This window comes from Nerophis ophidion, linkage group LG03, assembly GCF_033978795.1.
Source record: "Nerophis ophidion isolate RoL-2023_Sa linkage group LG03, RoL_Noph_v1.0, whole genome shotgun sequence".
NCBI classification, from domain to species: Eukaryota; Metazoa; Chordata; class Actinopteri; order Syngnathiformes; family Syngnathidae; genus Nerophis; species Nerophis ophidion.
This window is the reverse complement of record NC_084613.1, coordinates 5,526,107-5,548,225: the sequence shown is the minus strand read 5'-3', so window position 1 is coordinate 5,548,225 and position 22,119 is coordinate 5,526,107. Positions and strand designations below refer to the sequence as shown.

Sequence of the window (22,119 nt, the reverse complement as noted above, 5' to 3'; positions counted from 1 at the left end):
ATACACACACACACACACACACACATATATATATATGTATATATTCATACACATCAGCAGGTACCAGAAGGTAAGAAAAGTTGCTTTTGCATAATATTGTGAAACAAAACACCAGATAATGTCTGCTAATGGTTACATTTTGTGGTCCATACACACACACCATAGTAATACTTGTATCTCTGACTACGGTAGCTATAATGCGTCGACAATCCATCAAGTGGTGCGGCTTCGAAGTCCTACTAAAACATTTTGACAGATTTTTGACCGTCATGTGTAATGTTCTTTATTTTTAATGGGACATTTAAAATGTTGGTGTTGTTTACCAGCGTCATATTGCAGTCTACACGTATCTCTTATGTGTGACTGCCATCTACTGGTCACACTTATCATTACACCATGTGCCAAATAAAATAACTTGGAGGTTGGTAAGCACAACCGGAATGATGCCGTATATTAGGCGCACCGGGTTATAAGGCGCCTTGTCGAGTTTTGAGAAAATGAAAGGATTTTAGGTGCGCCTTATGGTCGGAAAAAGAGGGTGTTGATATACTGCGGTACATTTGAGGTTAGTGTTACCATTCAAAATGAAAATGTTGGTAAAACCATGACGATAAGTGCACTTCACTACGACCGCTGACTCTGCTCATTTCCTGCTAAAGAAGCTAGTTACCTGGATGAAATGCAACACCTGCGATGAGGTGGTGACTTGTTCAGGGTGTACGCCGCCTTCCGCCCAATTGTAGCTGAGATAGGCACCAGCGACCCCAAAGGGAATAAGCGGTAGGAAATGGATGGATGGATGAAATGTGACACCTTCCACTACAGCCCAATCTAAACCTGACTGGCACCACAACGTTATTATACCAACAACACCCCATATCCACATCAGTGACATCAGTATGGTTTCATGTTGACGGCACATCCAGGATCGGACAAAGTACAAACCCTATTTCCGTATGAGTTGTGAAATTGTGTTAGATGTATATATAAACGGAATACAATGATTTGCAAATCCTTTTCAACCCATATTCAGTTGAATATGCTACAAAGACAACATATTTGATGTTCAAACTCATAAACATTTTTTTTTTGCAAATAATCATTAACTTTAGAGTTTGATGCCATCAAAACGTGACCAAAAAGTTGGGAAAGGTGGCAATAAATACTGATAAAGTTGATGAATGCTCATCAAACACTTATTTGGAACATCCCACAGGTGTGCAGGCTAATTGGGAACAGGTGGGTGCCATGATTGGGTATAAAAACAGCTTCCCAAAAAATGCTCAGTCTTTCACAAGAAAAGATGGGGCGAGGTACACCCCTTTGTCCACAACTACGCGAACAAATAGTCCAACAGTTTAAGAACAACGTTTCTCAAAGTGCAATTGCAAGAAATTTAAGGATTTCAACATCTACGGTCCATAATATCATCAAAAGGTTCAGAGAATCTGGAGAAATCACTCCACGTAAGCGGCATGGCCGGAAACCAACATTGAATGACCGTGACCTTCGATCACTGTATCAAAACCCAACATAAATATCTAAAGGATATCACCACATGGCCTCAGGAACACTTCAGAAAACCCCTGTCACAAAATGCAGTTGGTCGCTACATATGTAAGTGCAAGTTAAAGCTCTACTATGCAAAGCAAAAGCCATTTATCAACAACATCCAGAAACGCCGCCAACTTCGCTGGGCCTAAGCTCATCTAAGATGGACTGAAGCAAAGTGGAAAAGTTTTCTGTGGTCTGACGAGTCCACATTTCAAATTTTTGGGGGAAACTGTGGACGTGGTGTCCTCCGGATCGAAGAGGAAAAGAACCATCCGGATTGCAAATAAATGATGAATATATGTCATGTCGCACAAAAGCACGCAGTAACACGGATTGTTGCCACTATCTACTTTTTTCTGGCTTCTGCAGAACTTCACACCATTTTCCCTGAAGGTGTGTCCTCAAACACGGACCCCAGCCTTAAAAAGACGTGCTCACACACACACACACACTGCATCATCTTGGGAGGACTGGGTCTACTTCCTCTGCTGCCTTTCAGAGTACAATTGAAGTCTGGATCGTCCTTTGAAGGCAATATTTGTGCAGGATCTGTCGCTTGGAAGTCACCGTTCTTCAGGCAAGTGAAACCCAGTTTTTGCAGGGAAAATCTGTTGGGCATGTTTGTGTCCTCTTGAAGGGAATTGTGCTGAAAATCGTCATTTCCCCTCAGGGATGAATAAAGAAATTGTTATTCTGATTCATGAAAAAGATTATTCAAGATGAAAGCAAGCTATGTGCCTATGCCAACGATTTAATTATAATACAATATTCAGTAGTTTGCTGATCATTATAAGTACTTAAATTTGCCATGGTATTGAATATTCAACACTATTGTCTGTTTATTATATACCACCCAGACCTGTCATCCCTCAACAATATATATATATATATATATATATATATATATATATATATATATATATATATATATATATATATATATAAAATAAATACTTGAATTTAAGTGTTCATTTATTTACACATTTACACACACATAACACTCATCTACTCATTGTTGAGTTAAGGGTTGAATTGTCCATCCTTGTTTTTCTAACCATATGCTTGTACAGTAGATGGCAGTATTGTCCTGTTTAAGAGTGTCACAACATTGCTGTTTGGCAGACGAACTGCTTTATGGTAGACGAAAACGGACTGCTGTTGTTGTTTGTTGTTTTACCGCACTGGGAGGACGTTAATGAATCTGCCTAACAATAAACCCACATAAGAAACCAAGAACTCGCCCTCGATCATTCTACAGTTATAACGTCATTGGGCAGACATGTTCTTTATACACGTCAATCAGGTCAGATTTTCGGTAAAAAAATGAGTCCCGGGAGGTTTTTGGGAGAGGCGCTGAATTTCAGGAGTCTCCCGGAAAATCCGGGAGGGTTGGCAAGTATGCTTACAAGTGACATTATCACTGGAGGATGAGGAATAGCTAAAGATGCTTCACTACACAGCGTAGGAGGATACCATAGCTCACGGCCGTCACAATGTAAACAAACGCCATGGGTGGATCTACACCTGACATCCACTGTAATGATACCAAGTACAGGAGCGTATCTTGTGGATACTTCTATGATTAAGTATGATTTAGAAAGTAAATACGTCCCTGGACGCATGAGGACTTTGAATATGACCGATGTATGATCCTGTAACTACTTGGTATCGCATCCATACCTAAATGTGTGGTATCATCCAAAACTAATATCACGTATCAAAGAAGAGAAGAATACGTGAATATTAAATTTTAACAAAAGTGTAGATAGAACATGTTAAAAGAGAAAATAAGCAGATATTAACAGTAAATGAACAAGTGGATTGATAATCCATTTTTACAGTTTGTCCTTTATAAAATAATAGGTGTATAAATGAGACAATATGTTACTGCGGACTAATTAGGAGTCTTTGTTTGTTTACTTACTACTAAAAGACAAGTTGTCTAGTATGTTCAACATTTTATTGAAGGACTAAATGACAATAATAAACATATGTTTCATGTACACTAACATAATAAACATGTGTTTCATGTGCATGTGGTGACAAAGATGGGTTGTCGACATAAACAGGAGCGAACCTAAACTAGTTCTGCTGTATCCACTCCACCATAGACGATGTCACCCGGGAGTCTTGTACTTGTTGGGGTAATGGACATGAACAGTGCTTTTTTTTTTAAGGCTCCACCAGGGAGATGTTTTTAGAGGACAACTCACACAAAGGCAGCAGCCAGCTTGTGCACACTGGAAAGTTCCAGAAGCTCCAGATAAGTAAAGTGCTCCAAACAAGCCAAAAGTGGTTTGAGGACAGAATGAAAACATGATGGATGTGTTAAAAACTTAGCTCATGTGTTACCTAGGAGGTGTTTCCGTCTGTGACGGCATGCTGATATAATTTCACTGCGCTTGTTGAGGGATGACAGGTCTGGGTGGTATATAATAAACCGACAATAGTGTTGAATATTCAATTAAATGGCAAATTCTTGCATCCAGCACACCTGGCGGCGGCATAGCTCGGTTGGTAGAGTGGCCGCGTCAGCAACTTGAGGGTTGCAGGTTCGATTCCCGCCTCCGAACATCCTAGTCACTGCCGTTGTGTCCTTGGGCAAGACACTTTACCCGCCTGCATCCCAGTGCCACCCACACTGGTTTAAATGTAACTTAGATATCGGGTTTCACTATGTAAAGCGCTTTGAGTCACTAGAGAAAAGCGCTATATAAATATAATTCACTTCACTTCACTTACAACAGTGGTAATAAAAGATGCAACCTATGCTTGGAAGAGAAACTGTTTATCATATATCACCCAGACCTGTCATCCCTCAACAAGCGCAGTGAAATTATATCGGCATGCCGTCACGGTCGGAAACACCTCCTAGTTAACACATGAGCCAATCACCAGGCCTGTACCTACCCACTCTGTGCCCTATATAAACCATGGTATGTGAAGGCTTCCATTAAAATCTCTTGACGATTGAGGGAACCCCTCATGAAACAGTTCTGTAGAGATGAAGTAGTCTTGTGATTTTTCCCACACATACATATACATATACACATATATATATATATATATATATATATATATATATATATATATATATATATATATATATATATATATATATATAACAATCAGAGTGAAACGCCTTGTAACAGAGTAAAGTCAGTCTTTTCTCTTCACTAAAGTACTCAGGTAAAAGTACAAATTATGTTGCATTAAAATTGGCCCTAGTGGGTGAATGTGAGTGTGAATGTTGTCTGTCTATCTGTGTTGGCCCTGCGATGAGGTGGCGACTTGTCCAGGGTGTACCCTGCCTTCCGCCCGATTGTAACTGAGATAGGCGCCAGCGCCCCCCGCGACCCCGAAATGGAATAAGCGGTAGAAAATGGATGGATGGATGGATAAAACTACTGTGACAATTTCAATCCATTCCAAAAGTAACTTAAGTAAATATAAACCGAGCGTCTTACCCCCCACCGCTGAATTTTACCCACCATGTTTGACTTTCACGGTCACACCTACTTTTATTTCTAGAGGTGGTGTTTTCCCAGGGATGTTTGAACCTTGGACCGTCATGATTCCCGGCAGATAAGTGCCAACTTTAGTGGTGTGTTGCAAACATCCACACAGTAAAATATTTGCCAGGTGCCAAACTGTGATCGAGCTCTATGAATATGAAGGAATTGATTGATTGATTGAGTGAACTTGTGTTGATCAGGCATGAAAGGGTGGATGCTGGTGATGGTGTGGATGGTCCAGGCTGAAGCTGACGTGTGTCCTGATGCCTGCACATGCTCCAGCAAGTCCAAGACCCAAGTGGACTGTCACAAGAGAGGACTTGGCTCTTTCCCCTCCCAGCTGCCTGCAGATGCTACGCTGCTCAAAGTGGGTAAGCAGCCAGGCCTGATGCAGTACACACTAGCTTTACATTCAACAAGACTCAAACAAGTTGAAAAACTTATTGGTGTGTTACCATTTAGTGGTCAATTGTAGGGAATATGTACTGTACTGTGCAATCTACTAATAAAAGTATCAATCAATCAATCCTACATCATCAACCTCCAGAGTGAAGGTGAGTCCACAGCACGTACGGAGGTGTCCACACCAATATGCAAATATTGTCCACACTAGAGTGATGAGGTCCATATTTTTATTTCAACAAAATATTTTTGTTGTTTATGTTAAAGGCCTACTGTAATGAGATGTTCTTATTTAAACGGGGATAGCAGGTCCATTCTGTGTGTCATACTTGATCATTTCGCCATATTGCCATATTTTTGCTGAAAGGATTTAGGAGAGAACATCGAGGATAAAGTTGGCAACTTTTGGTCGCTAATAAAAAAGCCTTGCCTGTACCGGAAGTAGCAGACGATGTGCGCGTGACGTCACGGGTTGTGGAGCTCCTCACATCTGAACATTGTTTACAATCATGGCCACCAGCAGCAAGAGCGATTCGGGCCTTCATAACAATATGTACAATATACACATTCCAAGTATATATATATACAACGTAGTAACAGACATCTTCATAACAATATGTAATATGTACAATACACACACTATGATTGTGATCAAGGTGTGTATTACTACATTATATACATGCAGTGTGTAAATTGTGCATATTACATATGGTTATGAAGATGTCTGTTACTACATTATAGTATATATACTTGCAGTGTGTATATTGTACATATTAAATATTGTTATGAAGGTGTCCGTTACTACATTATATATATACTTGCAGTGTGTATATTGTACATATTACATATTGTTATGAAGGTGTCCGTTACTACATTTTACATACATCCATATATATATATATATATATATATATGTATATATGTATATATATACTTGCAGTGTGTATATTGTACATATTACATATTGTTATGAAGGTGTCCGTTACTACATTATATACATACTTGCAGTGTGTATAATGGACATATTACATATTGTTATGAAGGTGTCTGTTACTATATATATATATATATATACATGTATATATATATATATATATATATATATATATATATATATATATATTCTTGCAGTGTGTATATTGTACATATTACATATTGTTATGAAGGTGTCTGTTACTATATATATATATATACATATATATACATATATATATATATATATATATATATATATATATTCTTGCAGTGTGTATATTGTGCATATTACATATTGTTATGAAGGTGTCTGTTACTACATTATATATATATATATATATATATATATATATATATATATATATATATATATACTTGCATTGTGTATAATGTACATATTACATATTGCTATGAAGGTGTCTGTTACTAGATTATATATATATATATATATATATATATATATATATACATACATATATATATATATATATATATATATATACTTGCAGTGTGTATATTGTACATATTACATATTGTTTTGAAGGTGTCTGTTACTATATTATATATACTTGCAGTGTGTATATCGTACATATTACATATTGTTATGAAGGTGTCTGTTACTACATTATATATATACTTGCAATGTGTATATTGTACATATTACATATTTTTATGAAGGTGTCTGTTTCTACATTATATATATACTTGCATTGAGTATAATGTACATATTACATATTGTTATGAAGGTGTCTTTTACTACATTATATATATATACTTGCATTGTGTATATTGTACATGTTACATATTGTTATGAAGGTGTCTGTTACTACATTATATATATATACTTGCAGTGTGTATATTGTACATATTACATGTTGTTATGAAGGTGTCTTTGGTGCTGTGGTGATGTTCAGGATATGTTTGAATTGTTGTGATGACATCAAATGATTCAAATGATTTCAAAGGTGAAAATGGCATCAGAGAGCTGCCGGCCAACATTCTGGGATCAGTTCCGAGGATCGAAAGTGTCTTTTTGGAACACAATGCCATCAAGTCCATCCATCGCCAAGCTCTCTCGAGCGCAAAGACGCTGGCGCTCCTGAACCTTCACAACAACCACATCAAGTACCTCCCGCCAAGGGGATTCAAGGTCAAGACAATTAGACTCACTCAGCGATTGTGTGGTTATCTCTAACAATCTTGCTTCTTCTCGCCCAGGATCTCTTAAACCTTCGCTTCCTCATGTTGGGTCAGAACCAGATAGGCTCGCTCAAACCCAACATGTTCATCGGCATGAGGAACCTCTCAGAGCTCGATCTCCCCGAAAACGCCCTGACACTGCTGGCGCCAAATACCTTCAAACCTCTGATTGCCCTCAAGGTCTTGGATCTTTCCCTGAATCGCATCCAGGTGATTTCTCCGAAGGCCTTCACGGGTTTACGACAACTCATGTTCCTCAACCTGGACAACAACAGGTAACGGAACTCATGGTGGGTCTACAAAAAGGGAAAAAATATATAGAACTTTTCCACTTGTAAGGTGGAACTCTTTAAAAAAAAACAGTCAATGTTTTGCCAATTGAAGATCTTAATCCCGGAAAATGTCTTCACTTTTTCCTCTCCCTAACCTTTTGAACAAGCTTTAATCATAGAAAGACTGTCTGGGAGGTTAATTCTCCTAAGGTGCTGTAAAAAACGATTGAAATATTCCACACAATAAGACAAACCCCATTTCCATATGAGTTGGGAAATTGTGTTAGATGTAAATATAAACAGAATACAATGATTTGCAAATCCTTTTCAACCCATATTCAGTTGAATATGCTACAAAGACAACATATTTGATGCTCAAACTGATAAACTTTATTTTTTTTTTGTGCAAATAATAATTAACTTAGAATTTCATGGTAGTTGGGAAAGGGCATGTTCACCACTGTGTTACATCACCTTTTCTTCTAACAACACTCAATAAACGTTTGGGAACTGAGGAAACTAATTGTTGAAGCTTTGAACGTGGAATTCTTTCCCATTTTTTTTTTTTTTTAATGTAGAGCTTCCGTCGTTCAACAGTCCGGGGTCTCTGCTAACGTATTTTACGCTTCATAATGCGCCACACATTTTCGATAAGAGACAGGTCTGGACCCGCACTTTTTTTTTACAAAGCCACACTGTTGTAACATTTGTCTTGGTGAAATAAGCAGGGGCGTCCATGATAACGTTGCTTGGATGACAACATATGTTGCTCCAAAACCTGTATGTACCTTTCAGCATTAATGGTGCCTTCACAGATGTGTAAGTTACCCATGCCTTGGGCACTAATACACCCCCATACCATCACACATGCTGGCTTTTCAACTTTGCGCCTATAACGATCCGGATGGTTATTTTCCTCTTTGTTCCGGAGGACACCACGTCCACAGTTTCCGAAAACAATTTGAAATGTGGACTCGTCAGACCACAGAACATTTTATCACTTTGCATCAGTCCATCTTAGATGAGCTCGGGCCCAGCGAAGCCGGCGGCGTTCCTGGATGTTGTTGATGAATGGCTTTCGCTTTGCATAGTAGAGTTTTAACTTGCTTTTACAGATGTAGCGACCAACTGTAGTTACCGACAGTGGTTTTATGAAGTGTTCCTGAGCCCATGTGGTGATATCCTTTACACACTGATGTCTGTTTTTGATGCAGTACCGCCTGAGGGATCAACGGTCCGTAATATCATCGCTTACGTGCAGTGATTTCTCCAGATTCTCTGAACTTTTTGATGATATTACAGACCGTAGATGGTAAAATCCCTAAATTCCTTGCAATAGCTCGTTGAGAAATGTTGTTCTAAAACTGTTCGACTATTTGTTTACAAAGTGGTGACTCTCACCCCATCCTTGTTTGGGAATTACTCAGCATTTCACGGAAGCTGCTTTTTATACCCAATCATGGCACCCACCTGTTCCCAATTAGCCTGCACACCTGTGGGATGTTCCACATAAGTGTTTGATGAGCATTCCTCAACTTTATCAGTATTTATTACCACTTTTTCCAACTTCTTTGTCACGTGTTGCTGGCATCAAATTCTAAAGTTAATCAATTCAACAACAAAAACATCAAATATGTTGTCTTTGTAGCATATTCAACTGAATATGGGTTGAAAAGGATTCGCAAATCATTGTATTCTGTTTATATTTACATCGAACACAATTTCCCAACTCATACGGAAACGGGGTTTGTAAATAAAAGTCTCACAGTGAAAAACTAATGATTGTGGTTGTATAAAAATAAGAGGAACCGAACAGTTGGTTGTGTTGTGTGCAATCACAGCTCTTAGTCTGTTGGCTTTGTCTTGAGTCCGAGTCCAGGAGAGACCAAGTCTCTCAACAAGTCTGCAACAAGAACTGCAGAGTTCCACCCAGAAAGATTGGGAGCAGCCAATCATACTCTGGGGTTTTCTGGGAAAACGCACACAGAGGCAGTACGTCAGGATGCGGTTAAAGGCCTACATAAACCCACTATTACCGACCACTTAGTCTGATAGTTTATATATAAATCATGAAATATTAACATTGCAACACATGTCAAAACGGCCTTTTTAGTTTACTAAATTACAATTTTAAATTTCCCGCGGAGTTTCCTGTTGAAAACGAGGCGTATGATGATAAAAATGAGCGGCTTAAAGTGGGGAAAATAGGGCTGCTGTGTACCGCTCCACACCCACAACACCCTGAAAAACGATACCAGTAGAAAAATGGTTGACCAGTTTTCAATAAGTGTGGATAAAGCACATTCTGATTGTTTCCTTCAACCCAGTCTGAGAAGTCTTCCTGCTGGGGCCTTCAAGCCGTTGAGCTCTCTGGAGATGCTGGTTCTCGACAACAACCTTCTGTCGTCGCTCAGCAACTTGATGTTGAGTGGCCTGAGCGTGCTGCAGGTAACATACTTATCAAGGGATATCAGATTGTATCAAGATGTTACACGTTTGTTCCAAAACGGAATGATACCGCATGTATTACACAACTCTTTCTTTTCTTTGGGCGGTATAGCTCGGTTGGTAGAGTGGCCGTGCCAGCAACTTGAGGGTTGCAGGTTCGATTCCCGCTTCCGCCATCCTAGTCAATGCCGTTGTGTCCTTGGGCAAGACACTTTACCCACCTGCTCCCAGTGCCACCCATACTGGTTTAAATGTAATCAATCAATCAATCAATGTTTACTTATATAGCCCTAAATCACTAGTGTCTCAAAGGGCTGCACAAACCACTACGACATCCTCGGTAGGCCCACATAAGGGCGAGGAAAACTCACACCCAGTGGGACGTCGGTGACAATGATGACTATGAGAACCTTGGAGAGGAGGAAAGCAATGGATGTCGAGCGGGTCTAACATGATACTGTGAAAGTTCAATCCACAATGGATCCAACACAGTCGCGAGAGTCCAGTCCAAAGCGGATCCAACACAGCAGCGAGAGTCCCGTTCACAGCGGAGCCAGCAGGAAACCATCCCAAGCGGAGGCGGATCAGCAGCGCAGAGATGTCCCCAGCCGATACACAGGCGAGCAGTACATGGCCACCGGATCGGACCGGACCCCCTCCACAAGGGAGAGTGGGACAAAAATGTACTTAGATATTGGGTTCCACTATGTAAAGCGCTATGAGTCACTAGAGAAAAGCGCTATATAAATATAATTCACTTTGTGCAGTGAAACTAAAACCTCCCAATGCATCTGATACTGTGTCAATAATGACAAGTGATATCCACCACTTGTATCCACCAACTTGACTTGGAGAAGGCATTGGACCGTGTCCCTCGGGAAGTCCTGTGGGGAGTGCTCAGAGAGTATGGGGTACTGGACTGTCTGATCGTGGTGGTCCGCTCCCTGTACGATCAGGGTCAGACCTTGGTCCGCATTGCCGGTAGTAAGTCGGACACATTTCCAGTGAGGGTTGGACTCTTTGTCACCCATTCCGTTCTTAACTTTTATGGACAGAATTTCTAGGTGCAGTCAGGGTGTTGAGAGGTTCCGGTTTGGAGGCTCCAGGATTAGGTCTCTGCTTTTTTGCAGATGATGTGGTCCTGGTGGCTTCATCTGGCCAGGATCCTCAGCTCTCACTGGATCAGTTCCAAGCCAAAAGGTGAAGAGACTGGGATCAGACTCAGCACCTCCAAGTCCGAGTCCATGGTTCTCGCCCGGAAAAGGGTGGAGTGCCATCTCCGGGTTGGGGAGGAGACCCTGCCCCAAGTGGAGGAGTTCAAGTACCTAGGAGTCTTGTTCACGAGTGAGGGAAGATGGACAGGCGGGTCGGTGTGGCGTCTTCAGTAATGCGGACGCTGTATCAATCCATTGTGGTCAATCAATCAATCAATCAATCAATCAATCAATCAATCAATCAATCAATGTTTATTTATATAGCCCCAAATCACAAATGTCTCAAAGGACTGCACAAATCATTACGACTACGACATCCTCGGAAGAACCCACAAAAGGGCAAGGAAAACTCACACCCAGTGGGCAGGGAGAATTCACATCCAGTGGGACGCCAGTGACAATGCTGACTATGAGAAACCTTGGAGAGGACCTCAGATGTGGGCAACCCCCCACCCCCCTCTAGGGGACCGAAAGCAATGGATGTGGAGCGGGTCTAACATGATACTGTGAAAGTTCAATCCATAGTGGCTCCAACACAGCCGCGAGAGTTCAGTTCAAAGCGGATCCAAGACAGCAGCGAGAGTCCCGTCCACAGGAAACCATCCCAAGCGGAGGCGGATCAGCAGCGTAGAGATGTCCCCAACCGATACACAGGCGAGCGGTCCATCCTGGGTCTCGACTCTGGACAGCCAGTACTTCATCCATGGTCATCGGACCGGACCCCCTCCACAAGGGAGAGGGGGGGACATAGGAGAAAAAAAGAAAAGAAGCGGCAGATCAACTGGTCTAAAAAGGAGGTCTAATTAAAGGTTAGAGTATACAGATGAGTTTTAAGGTGAGACTTAAATGCTTCTACTGAGGTAGCATCTCGAACTGTTACCGGGAGGGCATTCCAGAGTACTGGAGCCCGAACGGAAAACGCTCTATAGCCCGCAGACTTTTTTTGGGCTCTAGGAATCACTAATAAGCCGGAGTCTTTGGAACACAGATTTCTTGCCGGGACATATGGTACAATACAATCGGCAAGATAGGACGGAGCTAGACCGTGTAGTATTTTATACGTAATTGGCGTGGTGAAGAAGGAGCTGAGCCGCAAGGCAAAGCTCTCAATTTACCGGTTGATCTACGTTCCCATCCTCACCTATGGTCATGAGCTTTGGGTTATGACCGAAAGGACATAACCCAAAGCTCATGACCATAGGTGAGGATGGGAACGTAGATCGACCATTACAGTTTGGAGACCAAGGCATGGACTAACCTGATTTGGACAGTCTTCATCTGACTTTGGCAATACTTTTCAGTGGTAAAAGCTTTTCAATCAATCAATCAATGTTTACTTATATAGCCCTAAATCACTAGTGTCTCAAAGGGCTGCACAAACCACTACGACATCCTCGGTAGGCCCACATAAGGGCAAGGAAAACTCACACCCAGTGGGACATCGGTGACAATAATGACTATGAGAACATGATACTGTGATACTGATGATACTGATGACTATGAGAACATATGAGAACATGATACTGTGAATGATCAATCCATAATGGATCCAACACAGTCGCGAGAGTCCAGTCCAAAGCGGATCCAACACAGCAGCGAGAGTCCCGTTCACAGCGGAGCCAGTAGGAAACCATCCCAAGCGGAGGCTGATCAGCAGCGCAGAGATGTCCCCAGCCGATACACAGGCGAGCAGTACATGGCCACCGGATCGGACCGGACTCCCTCCACAAAGGAGAGTGGGACATAGAAGAAAAAGAAGAGAAACGGCAGATCAACTGGTCTAAAAAGGGAGTCTATTTAAAGGCTAGAGTATACAAATGAGTTTTAAGGTGGGACTTAAATGCTTCTACTGAGGTGGCATCTCGAACTGTTACCGGGAGGGCATTCCAGAGTACTGGAGCCCGAAATGAAAAAGCTCTACAGCCCACAGACTTTTTTTGGGCTTTGGGGATCACTAATAAGCCGGAGTCCTTTGAACGCAGTTCAAGTCTGAGTTAAGTCTCACCTTAAAACTCATCTATATACTCTAGCCTTTAAATATTCCTCCTTTTTGGACCAGTTGATCTGCCGCTTCTTTTCTTTCTCCTATGTATGTCCCGGCAAGAAATCTGCGTTCAAAAGACTCCGGCTTATTAGTGATTCCTAGAGCTCAAAAAAAGTCTGCGGGCTATAGAGCGTTTTCCGTTCGGGCTCCAGTACTCTGGAATGCCCTCCCGGTAACAGTTCGAGATGCTACCTCAGTAGAAGCATTTAAGTCTCATCTTAAAACTCATCTGTATACTCTAGCCTTTAAATAGACCTCCTTTTTAGACCAGTTGATCTGCCGCTTCTTTTCTTTCTCCTATGTCCCCCCCCTCCCTTGTGGAGGGGGTCCGGTCCGATGACCATGGATGAAGTACTGACTGTCCAGAGTCGAGACCCAGGATGAACCACTCGCCTGTGTATCGATTGGGGACATCTCAACGCTGCTGATCCGCCTCCGCTTGAGATGGTTTCCTGTGGACGGGACTCTCGCTGCTGTCTTGGATCCGCTTTGAACTGAACTCTCGCGGCTGTGTTGGAGCCACTATGGATTGAACTTTCACAGTATCATGTTAGACCCGCTCGACATCCATTGCTTTCGGTCCCCTAGAGGGGGGGGGGGGGGGGTTGCCCACATCTGAGGTCCTCTCCAAGGTTTCTCATAGTCAGCATTGTCACTGGCGTCCCACTGGATGTGAATTCTCCCTGCCCACTGGGTGTGAGTTTTCCTTGCCCTTTTGTGGGTTCTTCCGAGGATGTTGTAGTCGTAATGGTTTGTGCAGTCCTTTGAGACATTTGTGATTTGGGGCTATATAAATAAACATTGATTGATTGATTGAGAGTTCATCAATACCCCTAAATGTCTATCCTGATTATTCGGTTTCAAGGTGACTAATAGTAGTCTCTATTTCCTCCTGTGGGCCAAAGACAAGGATTCCGGTTTTGTCCGAGTTTAGCTGAAGACAATCGTTGTCTGGTCCGGGTTTCACAAGGTGTTCAACTCTGAACTAGGAACTCTACCTGAGGAACAACGATCTGGATCACCTGCCAGCTGACGTTTTCAAGGACATGGCAAAACTTTCTCAACTGGGTCTGAGCGGAAACCGCCTGAAGGCGCTGGACGGAAACCTGCTGGCCCAAATCCCCTGTAAGGCTGCGACCGACTCCTGATGGTGAACAACCGACTCCGGCTCTGCGTTGTGGGATTTGCTAACCTCGTCTCTCTCTCTCTGGTCCACTTCCCAGACCTGAAGAAGTTGCACCTCCACGACAATCCATGGCTGTGTGACTGCAAGGTGGTCCGGTTGGTGCGCTGGATGAGACGCACCAACGTCACCCTCTCACCTCGGGAGGCCTTGAAGTGTCAGAGTCCCCCGGACTTGCGGAAGAAGACCCTGAGCAGCCTCCAGGAATCCAAGCTGCTTTGCCGCCGCACCTGAACTCCTAACAACTATTGTTTTTACTGATGGGGAGGAGACCCTGCCCCCAAGTGGAGGAGTTCAAGTACCTAGGAGTCTTGTTCACGAGCGGGGGAAGAGTGGATCGGGAGATCGACAGGCGGATCGGTGCGGCGTCTTCAGTAATGCGGACGTTGTACCGATCCGTTGCGGTGAAGAAGGAGCTGAGCCGGAAGGCAAAGCTCTCAATTTACCGGTCGATCTACGTTCCCATCCTCACCTATGGTCATGAGCTTTGGGTCATGACCGAAAGGATAAGATCACGGGTACAAGCGGCCCAAATGAGTTTCCAGGTCTCTCCCTTAGAGATAGGGTGAGAAGCTCTGCCATCCGGGAGGAACTCAAAGTAAAGCCGCTGCTCCTTCACATGGAGAGGAGCCAGATGAGGTGGTTCGGGCATCTGGTCAGGATGCCACCCGAACGCCTCCCTAGGGAGGTGTTTAGGGCACGTCCAACCGGTAGGAGGCCACGGGGAAGACCCAGGACACGTCTCTCGGCTGGCCTGGGAACGCCTCGGGATCCCCCGGGAAGAGCTAGACGAAGTAGCTGGGGAGAGGGAAGTCTGGGTTTCCCTGCTTAGGCTGTTGCCCCCGCGACCCGACCTCGGATAAGCGGAAGATGATGGATGGATGGATGGATGGATGTTACCCCATCCTGCTCACGTGAAGATATCACCACCCTATTTTTTTTTAGTAGAGGAAAAGAAGTAAAAAGCAGCGTTTGTCATTGGGCTAAGTGTGAGATTATTTTTTTATAATCGCATATTGCTCGTCTGCGTAGGTTTTGGAAAGTGAAAGATGACTTACGGCGGGATTACATTAATCCAATTTCAACTTGAGTGGTTTCTGTAATCTTTTTAGGCCGCGCCAGACTCGAATGCTGCACACGGACATAATAGTAGCAATAAGATGATAATGTTGTCAAATAGCACTACCCTGGCAAAAGTCAGTTTCCCACCTAGGCTTCCAGTGATTATAAAGTTAAAGTGCCAATGATTGTCATGCGCATACCAGGTGTGGCAAAATTACCTCTGCATTGGACCCTGGATCACCCCCTGGGAGGCAGGTTCAAACACTGATGACATTTATTAAACAGACAAGAAGCAAGGAATCATGCAGAGACAGAGTTCAATTCAGCTCAATGAGGAGAGATAGTTACTCTAAGGTCCAGTCCCACGTGCTCCTCTATTCATTTGGGAGGTCCCCCGGTTACATCACTAAGGCTTCTTCTGAAGGAAGGGGGGTAATTTTAGCAGCCTCAGTTAGACACATCCATCCATTTTCTTCCGCTTATCCCAGGGGGCAGCAGCCTAAGCAGGGAAGCCCAGACTTACCTCTCCCCAGCCACTTCGTCTAGCTCTTCCCGGGGGGATCTTGAGGCGTTCCCAGGCCAGCCGGGAGACATAGTCCTCCCAACGTGTCCTGGGTCTTCCCCGTGGCCTCCTACCGGTTGGAGGTGCCCTAAACAGCTCCCTCAGGAGGCGTTCGGGTGGCATCCTGTGGAGGAGCAGTGGCTTTACTTTGAGTTCCTCCCGGATGGCAGAGCTTCTCACCCTACCTCTAAGGGAGAGACCTGGAAACTACTTGTCCTTTCGGTCATGACTCAAGTGACAAAGAAGTTGGGAAAGGTGGCAATAAACACTGATAAAGTTGAGGAATGCTCATCGAACACTTATATGGAACATCCCACAGGTGTGCAGGCTAATTGGGAACAGTTGGGTGCCGTGATCGGGTATAAAAGCAACTTCCGCGATCATTCAGAAACAAGGATTGGGAAACGGTCACCACTTTGTGGAGAAATATGCGTGAGCAAATCGTCAAACAGTTTTAGGACAACATTTCTCAACGAGCTATTACAAGGAATTTAGGGATTTTACCATCTACGGTCTGTTGTACCGTCAAAAGTTTCAGAGAATCTGGAGAAATCACTGCACGTAAGCGATGATATAACGGACCTTCGTTCCCTCAGGCGGTACTGCACCAAAAAGCGACATCGGTGTGTAAAGGATATCACCACATGGGCTCAGGAACACTTCATAACACCAGTGTCACTAACTACAGTTGGTCGCTACACCTGTAAGTGCAAGTTAAAACTCTACTATGCAAAGCCAAAGCCATTTATCAACAACACCCAGAAACGCCGCCGGCTTCTCTGGGCCCAAGCTCAGCTCAGATAGACTGCTGCAAAGTGGGAAAAGTGTTCTGCGGTCTGACGAGTCCACATTTCAAAGTGTTTTTTGGAAACGGTGAACGTCCTGTCCTCCGGACCGAATAGGAAAAGAACCATCAGGACTGTTCTAGGTGGAAAGTTGAAAAGCCAGTATCTGTGATGGTATGCGGGTGTATTAGTGCCCAAAGCATGGGTAACTTACACCATTAATGCTGAAAGGTACATACAGGTTTATAAATGATAAATTGGTTGTACTTGTATAGCGCTTTTCTACCTTTAAGGAACTCAAAGCGCTTTGACATTACTTCCACATTTACCCATTCACACACACATTCACACACTGATGGAGGGAGCTGCCATGCAAGGCGCCAACCAGCACCCATCAGGAGCAAGGGTGAAGTGTCTTGCTCAGGACACAACGGACGTGACGAGGTTGGTACTAGGTGGGATTTGAACCAGGGACCCTCGGTCCCTTTTGGAACAACATATGTTGCCATCCAAGCAACGTTATCATGGACGCCCCTGCTTATTTCAGCAAAACAATGCCAGGTCACTTGTTACAACAGCATGGCTTCATAGTAAAAGACTGGCTTGCCTGTAGTCCAGACCTGTCTCCCATTGAAAATGTTTGGCACATTATGAAGTGTAAAATATCACAACGGAGACCCCGGACTTTTGAACAACTTAAGCTGTAGATAAAACAAGAATTTTACCAGAAAAGCTTCAAAAATGTGTTTTCTCAGTTCCCGAAGGTTTATGGAGTGTTGTTAAAAGAAAAGGTGATGTAACACAGCGGTGAACATGCCCTTTCCCAACTACTTTGGCACGTGTTGCAGCCATAAAATTCTAAGTTAATTATTATTTGCAAAAAAATAAATAAAGTTTGTGAATTTGAACATCAAATATGTTGTCTTTGTAGCACATTCAACTGAATATGGGTTGAAAAGGATTTGCAAATCATTGTATTCTGTTTATATTTACATCAAACACAATTTCCCAACTCATATGGAAACAGGGTTTTTAATATGGTGCCAAAATATATGTGATTTAATATGGAGAGAACATACACTATATCGCCAAAAGTATTTGACTCACATATGAACTTGAAGTTGTCCAAAATGTTTTGGTATCCTGGAGCCTTCAAAGTTCTCCTCCTGAAAAACAACTTCACACCATAATTCCTCCTCCACCAAATTCCACAGAAGTTACATACACCCTCAATTGTTTGTGTTCTATATGCAACAAGTGTACCTTTATTGAAGTATGATTTTTGCACATGTTGTGAACTTGAGACTCAAGACCTGGAGTCCCAGGGCAAACACGGTCCGGTGATTGATGGGAGATGTGGCTGTGGGAAACCACCGAGTGCTAGAATCCTGTTCCGACATGCACCACTGTGTGCACTCCTCTTTCTGACAGGGTGTAACATTTCACACATTATTGCTTCGCAGCGGCTGGAAAGGTGGAAGAACTTTTATCCGTCACTCAGTGTTGCAAGGCAGCGTCTTTGGGAATAAACCTAACATCCTTACCGGTGTAGACCAGGGGTGGCCACACCTTTTCTGATACCTTTTAATGCACCAAGTGGAGGGGATCGTTCACATACAGTGGGGCAAAAAAGGATTTAGTCAGCCAGCGATTGTGCAAGTTCTCCCACTTCAAAGGATGAAAGAGATCTGTAATATTCATCATAGGAACACTTCAACTGTGAGAGACAGAATGTGAAAAAAAAATTCACATTGTAGGAATTTTAAAGAATTAATTTGTGGAAAATAAGTATTTGGTCAACCATTCAAAAGAAGGTTTTGGCTCCAAGTCTCACGATACATGGCCCCATTCATTCTTTCCTTAACACGGATCAATCGTCCTGTCCCCTTAGCAGACAAAACAGCCCCAAAGCATGATGTTTCCACCCCCATGCTTCACAGTAGGTATGGTGTTCTTGGGATGCAACTCAGTATTCTTCTTCCTCCAAACACCACCAGTTGAGTTTATACCAAAATGGATACATGGATGATACAGCAGAGGATTGGGAGAATGTCATGTGGTCAGATGAAAGCAAAATAGAACTTTTTGGTATAAACTCAACTCTTCTATTCATTCTTCCATCCATCCGTCAGTCCTTCTATCCATTCTTCCATCCATCCGTTAGTCCTTCTATCCATTCTTCCATCCATCCGTAAGTCCTTCTATCCATTCTTCCATCCATCCGTCGGTCCTTCTATCCATTCGTCCATCCATCCGTCGGTCCTTCTATCCATTCTTCCATCCATCCGTCACTTCTTCTATCCATTCGTCCATCCATCCGTCAGTCTTTCTTTCCATTCTTCCATCCATCAGTCAGTCCTTCTATCCATTCTTCCATCCATCCGTCAGTCCTTCTATCCATTCTTCCATCCATCCGTTATTCCTTCTATCCATTCTTCCATCCATCCGTTATTCCTTCTATCCATTCTTCCATCCATCCATCAGTCCTTCTGTCCATTCTTCCATCCATCCGTCGGTCCTTCTATCCATTCTTCCATCCATCTGTCACTTCTTCTATCCATTCGTCCATCCATCCGTTAGTCCTTCTATGCATTCTTCCATCCATCAGTGAGTCCAAACCATTCTTCAATCTATCCGTCAGTCCTTCTGTCCATTCTTCCATCCCTCTGTCAGTCCTTCTGTCCATTCTTCCATCCATACGTCAGTCCTTATATCCATTCTTCCATCCATCCGTCAGTCCTTCTATCCATTCTTCCATCCATCCGTCAGTCTTTCTATCCATTCTTCCATCCATTCGTTTTTCCTTCTAACCATTCTTCCATCCATCCGTCAGTCATACTGTCCATTCTTCCATCCATCCATCCATCCGTCAGTCCTTCTTTCAATTCTTCCATCCATCAGTCAGTCCTTCTATCCATTCTTCCATCCATCCGTCAGTCATTCTTACCATTATTCCAACCATCCGTCAGTCCTTCTTTCCATTCTTTCATCTATCCGTCAGTCGTTCTGTGAATTCTTCCATCCATCCGTCAGTCCTTCTATCCATTCTTCCATCCATCCGTTATTCCTTCTATCCAGTCTTCCATCCATACATCAGTCCTACTGTCCATTCTTCCATCCATCTGTCAGTCCTTCTGTCCATTCTGCCATCCATCCGTCAGTCTTTCTGTCCATTCTTCCATCCATCCGTCAGTCCTTCTTTCCATTCTTCCATCCATCCATCAGTCATTCTATCCATTCTTCCATCCATCAGTAAATCATTCTATCCATTCTTCCATCCATTAGTGAGTCCTTTTGTCCATTTTTCCATCCATCAACCAGTCATTCTATCCATTCTTCCATCAGTGAGTCCAAACCATTCTTCCATCCATCCGTCAGTCCTACTATCCACCTTCCATCCATCCCTCACTCCTTCTGTCCATTCTTCCATCCATCTGTCAATCCTAGTGTGCATTCTTCTATCCATCCGTCAGTCCTTCTATCCTTTCTTCTATCCATCCGTCAGTCCTACTGTCCATTCTTCCATCCATCCTTCAGTCCTTCTATCCATTCTTCCATCCATCCGTTATTCCTTCTATCCATTCTTCCATCCATTAGTGAGTCCTTCTGTCCATTCTTCCATCCATCCGTCAGTCCTTCTTTCCATTCTTCCATCCATCAGTCAGTCCTTCTATCCATTCTTCCATCCATCCGTCACTCCTTCTGTCCATTCTTCCATCCATCTGTCAATCCTAGTGTGCATTCTTCTATCCATCCGTCAGTCCTTCTATCCTTTCTTCTATCCATCTGTCAGTCCTACTGTCCATTCTTCCATCCATCTGTCAGTCCTTCTATCCATTCTTCCATCCAACCGTTATTCCTTCTATCCATTCTTCCATCCATTAGTGAGTCCTTCTGTCCATTCTTCCATCCAGCCGTCAGTCCTTCTTTCCATTCTTCCATCCATCAGTCAGTCCTTCTATCCATTCTTCCATCCATCCGTCAGTCCTTCTAGCCATTCTTCCATCCATCCGTTATTCCTTCTATCCAGTCTTCCATCCATCCGTCAATCATACTGTCTATTCTTCCATCCATCCATCCATCCGTCAGTCCTTCTGTCCATTCTTCCATCCATCCGTCGGTCTTTCTTTCCATTCTTCCATCTATCCGTCAGTCGTACTGTGAATTCTTCCATCCATCTGTCAGTTCTCCTGTCCATTGTTCCATCCATCCGTCAGTCCTTCTGTCCATTTTTCCATCCATCAGTGAATGATTCTATCCATTCTTCCATCCATTAGTGAGTCCTTTTGTCCATTTTTCCATCCATCAACCAGTCATTCTATCCATTCCTCCATCCATCGGTGAGTCTAAACCATTCTTCCATCCATCCGTCAGTCCTACTATCCATCTTCCATCCATCCCTCACTCCTTCTGTCCATTCTTCCATCCATCCGTCAATCCTACTGTGCATTCTTCTATCCATCCGTCAGTCCTTCTGCCCTTTCTTCGATCCATCCGTCAGTCCTACTGTGCATTCTTCCATCCATTCGTCTGTCCTACTGTCCATTCTTCCATCCATCCAGCAGTCCTTCTTTCCATTCTTCCATCCATCCATCCATCAGTCCTTCTATCCATTCTTCCATCCGTCAGTAAATCATTCTATCCATTCTTCCATCCATTAGTGAGTCCTTTTGTCCATTTTTCCATCCATCAACCAGTCATTCTATCCATTCCTCCATCCATCGGTGAGTCTAAACCATTCTTCCATCCATCCGTCAGTCCTACTATCCATCTTCCATCCATCCCTCACTCCTTCTGTCCATTCTTCCATCCATCCGTCAATCCTACTGTGCCTTCTTCTATCCATCCGTCAGTCCTTCTGCCCTTTCTTCTATCCATCCGTCAGTCCTACTGTGCATTCTTC

General features: G+C 43.2%; 1 protein-coding gene across 1 annotated transcript; it reads left to right on the top strand.

Annotated features, from left to right (window-relative positions):
* The first annotated feature begins 5,271 nt into the window (after positions 1-5,271).
* On the top strand, positions 5,272-16,368 carry si:dkey-1j5.4 (leucine-rich repeat-containing protein 15). The gene is made up of 6 exons (XM_061893652.1): positions 5,272-5,440; positions 7,412-7,596; positions 7,665-7,921; positions 10,246-10,366; positions 14,614-14,749; positions 14,848-16,368. The coding sequence occupies exons 1-6, from the start codon at positions 5,272-5,274 to the stop codon at positions 15,039-15,041; spliced, it is 1,062 nt and encodes a 353-aa protein (XP_061749636.1). The 3' UTR covers positions 15,042-16,368.
* The last annotated feature ends 5,751 nt before the right edge of the window (positions 16,369-22,119 follow it).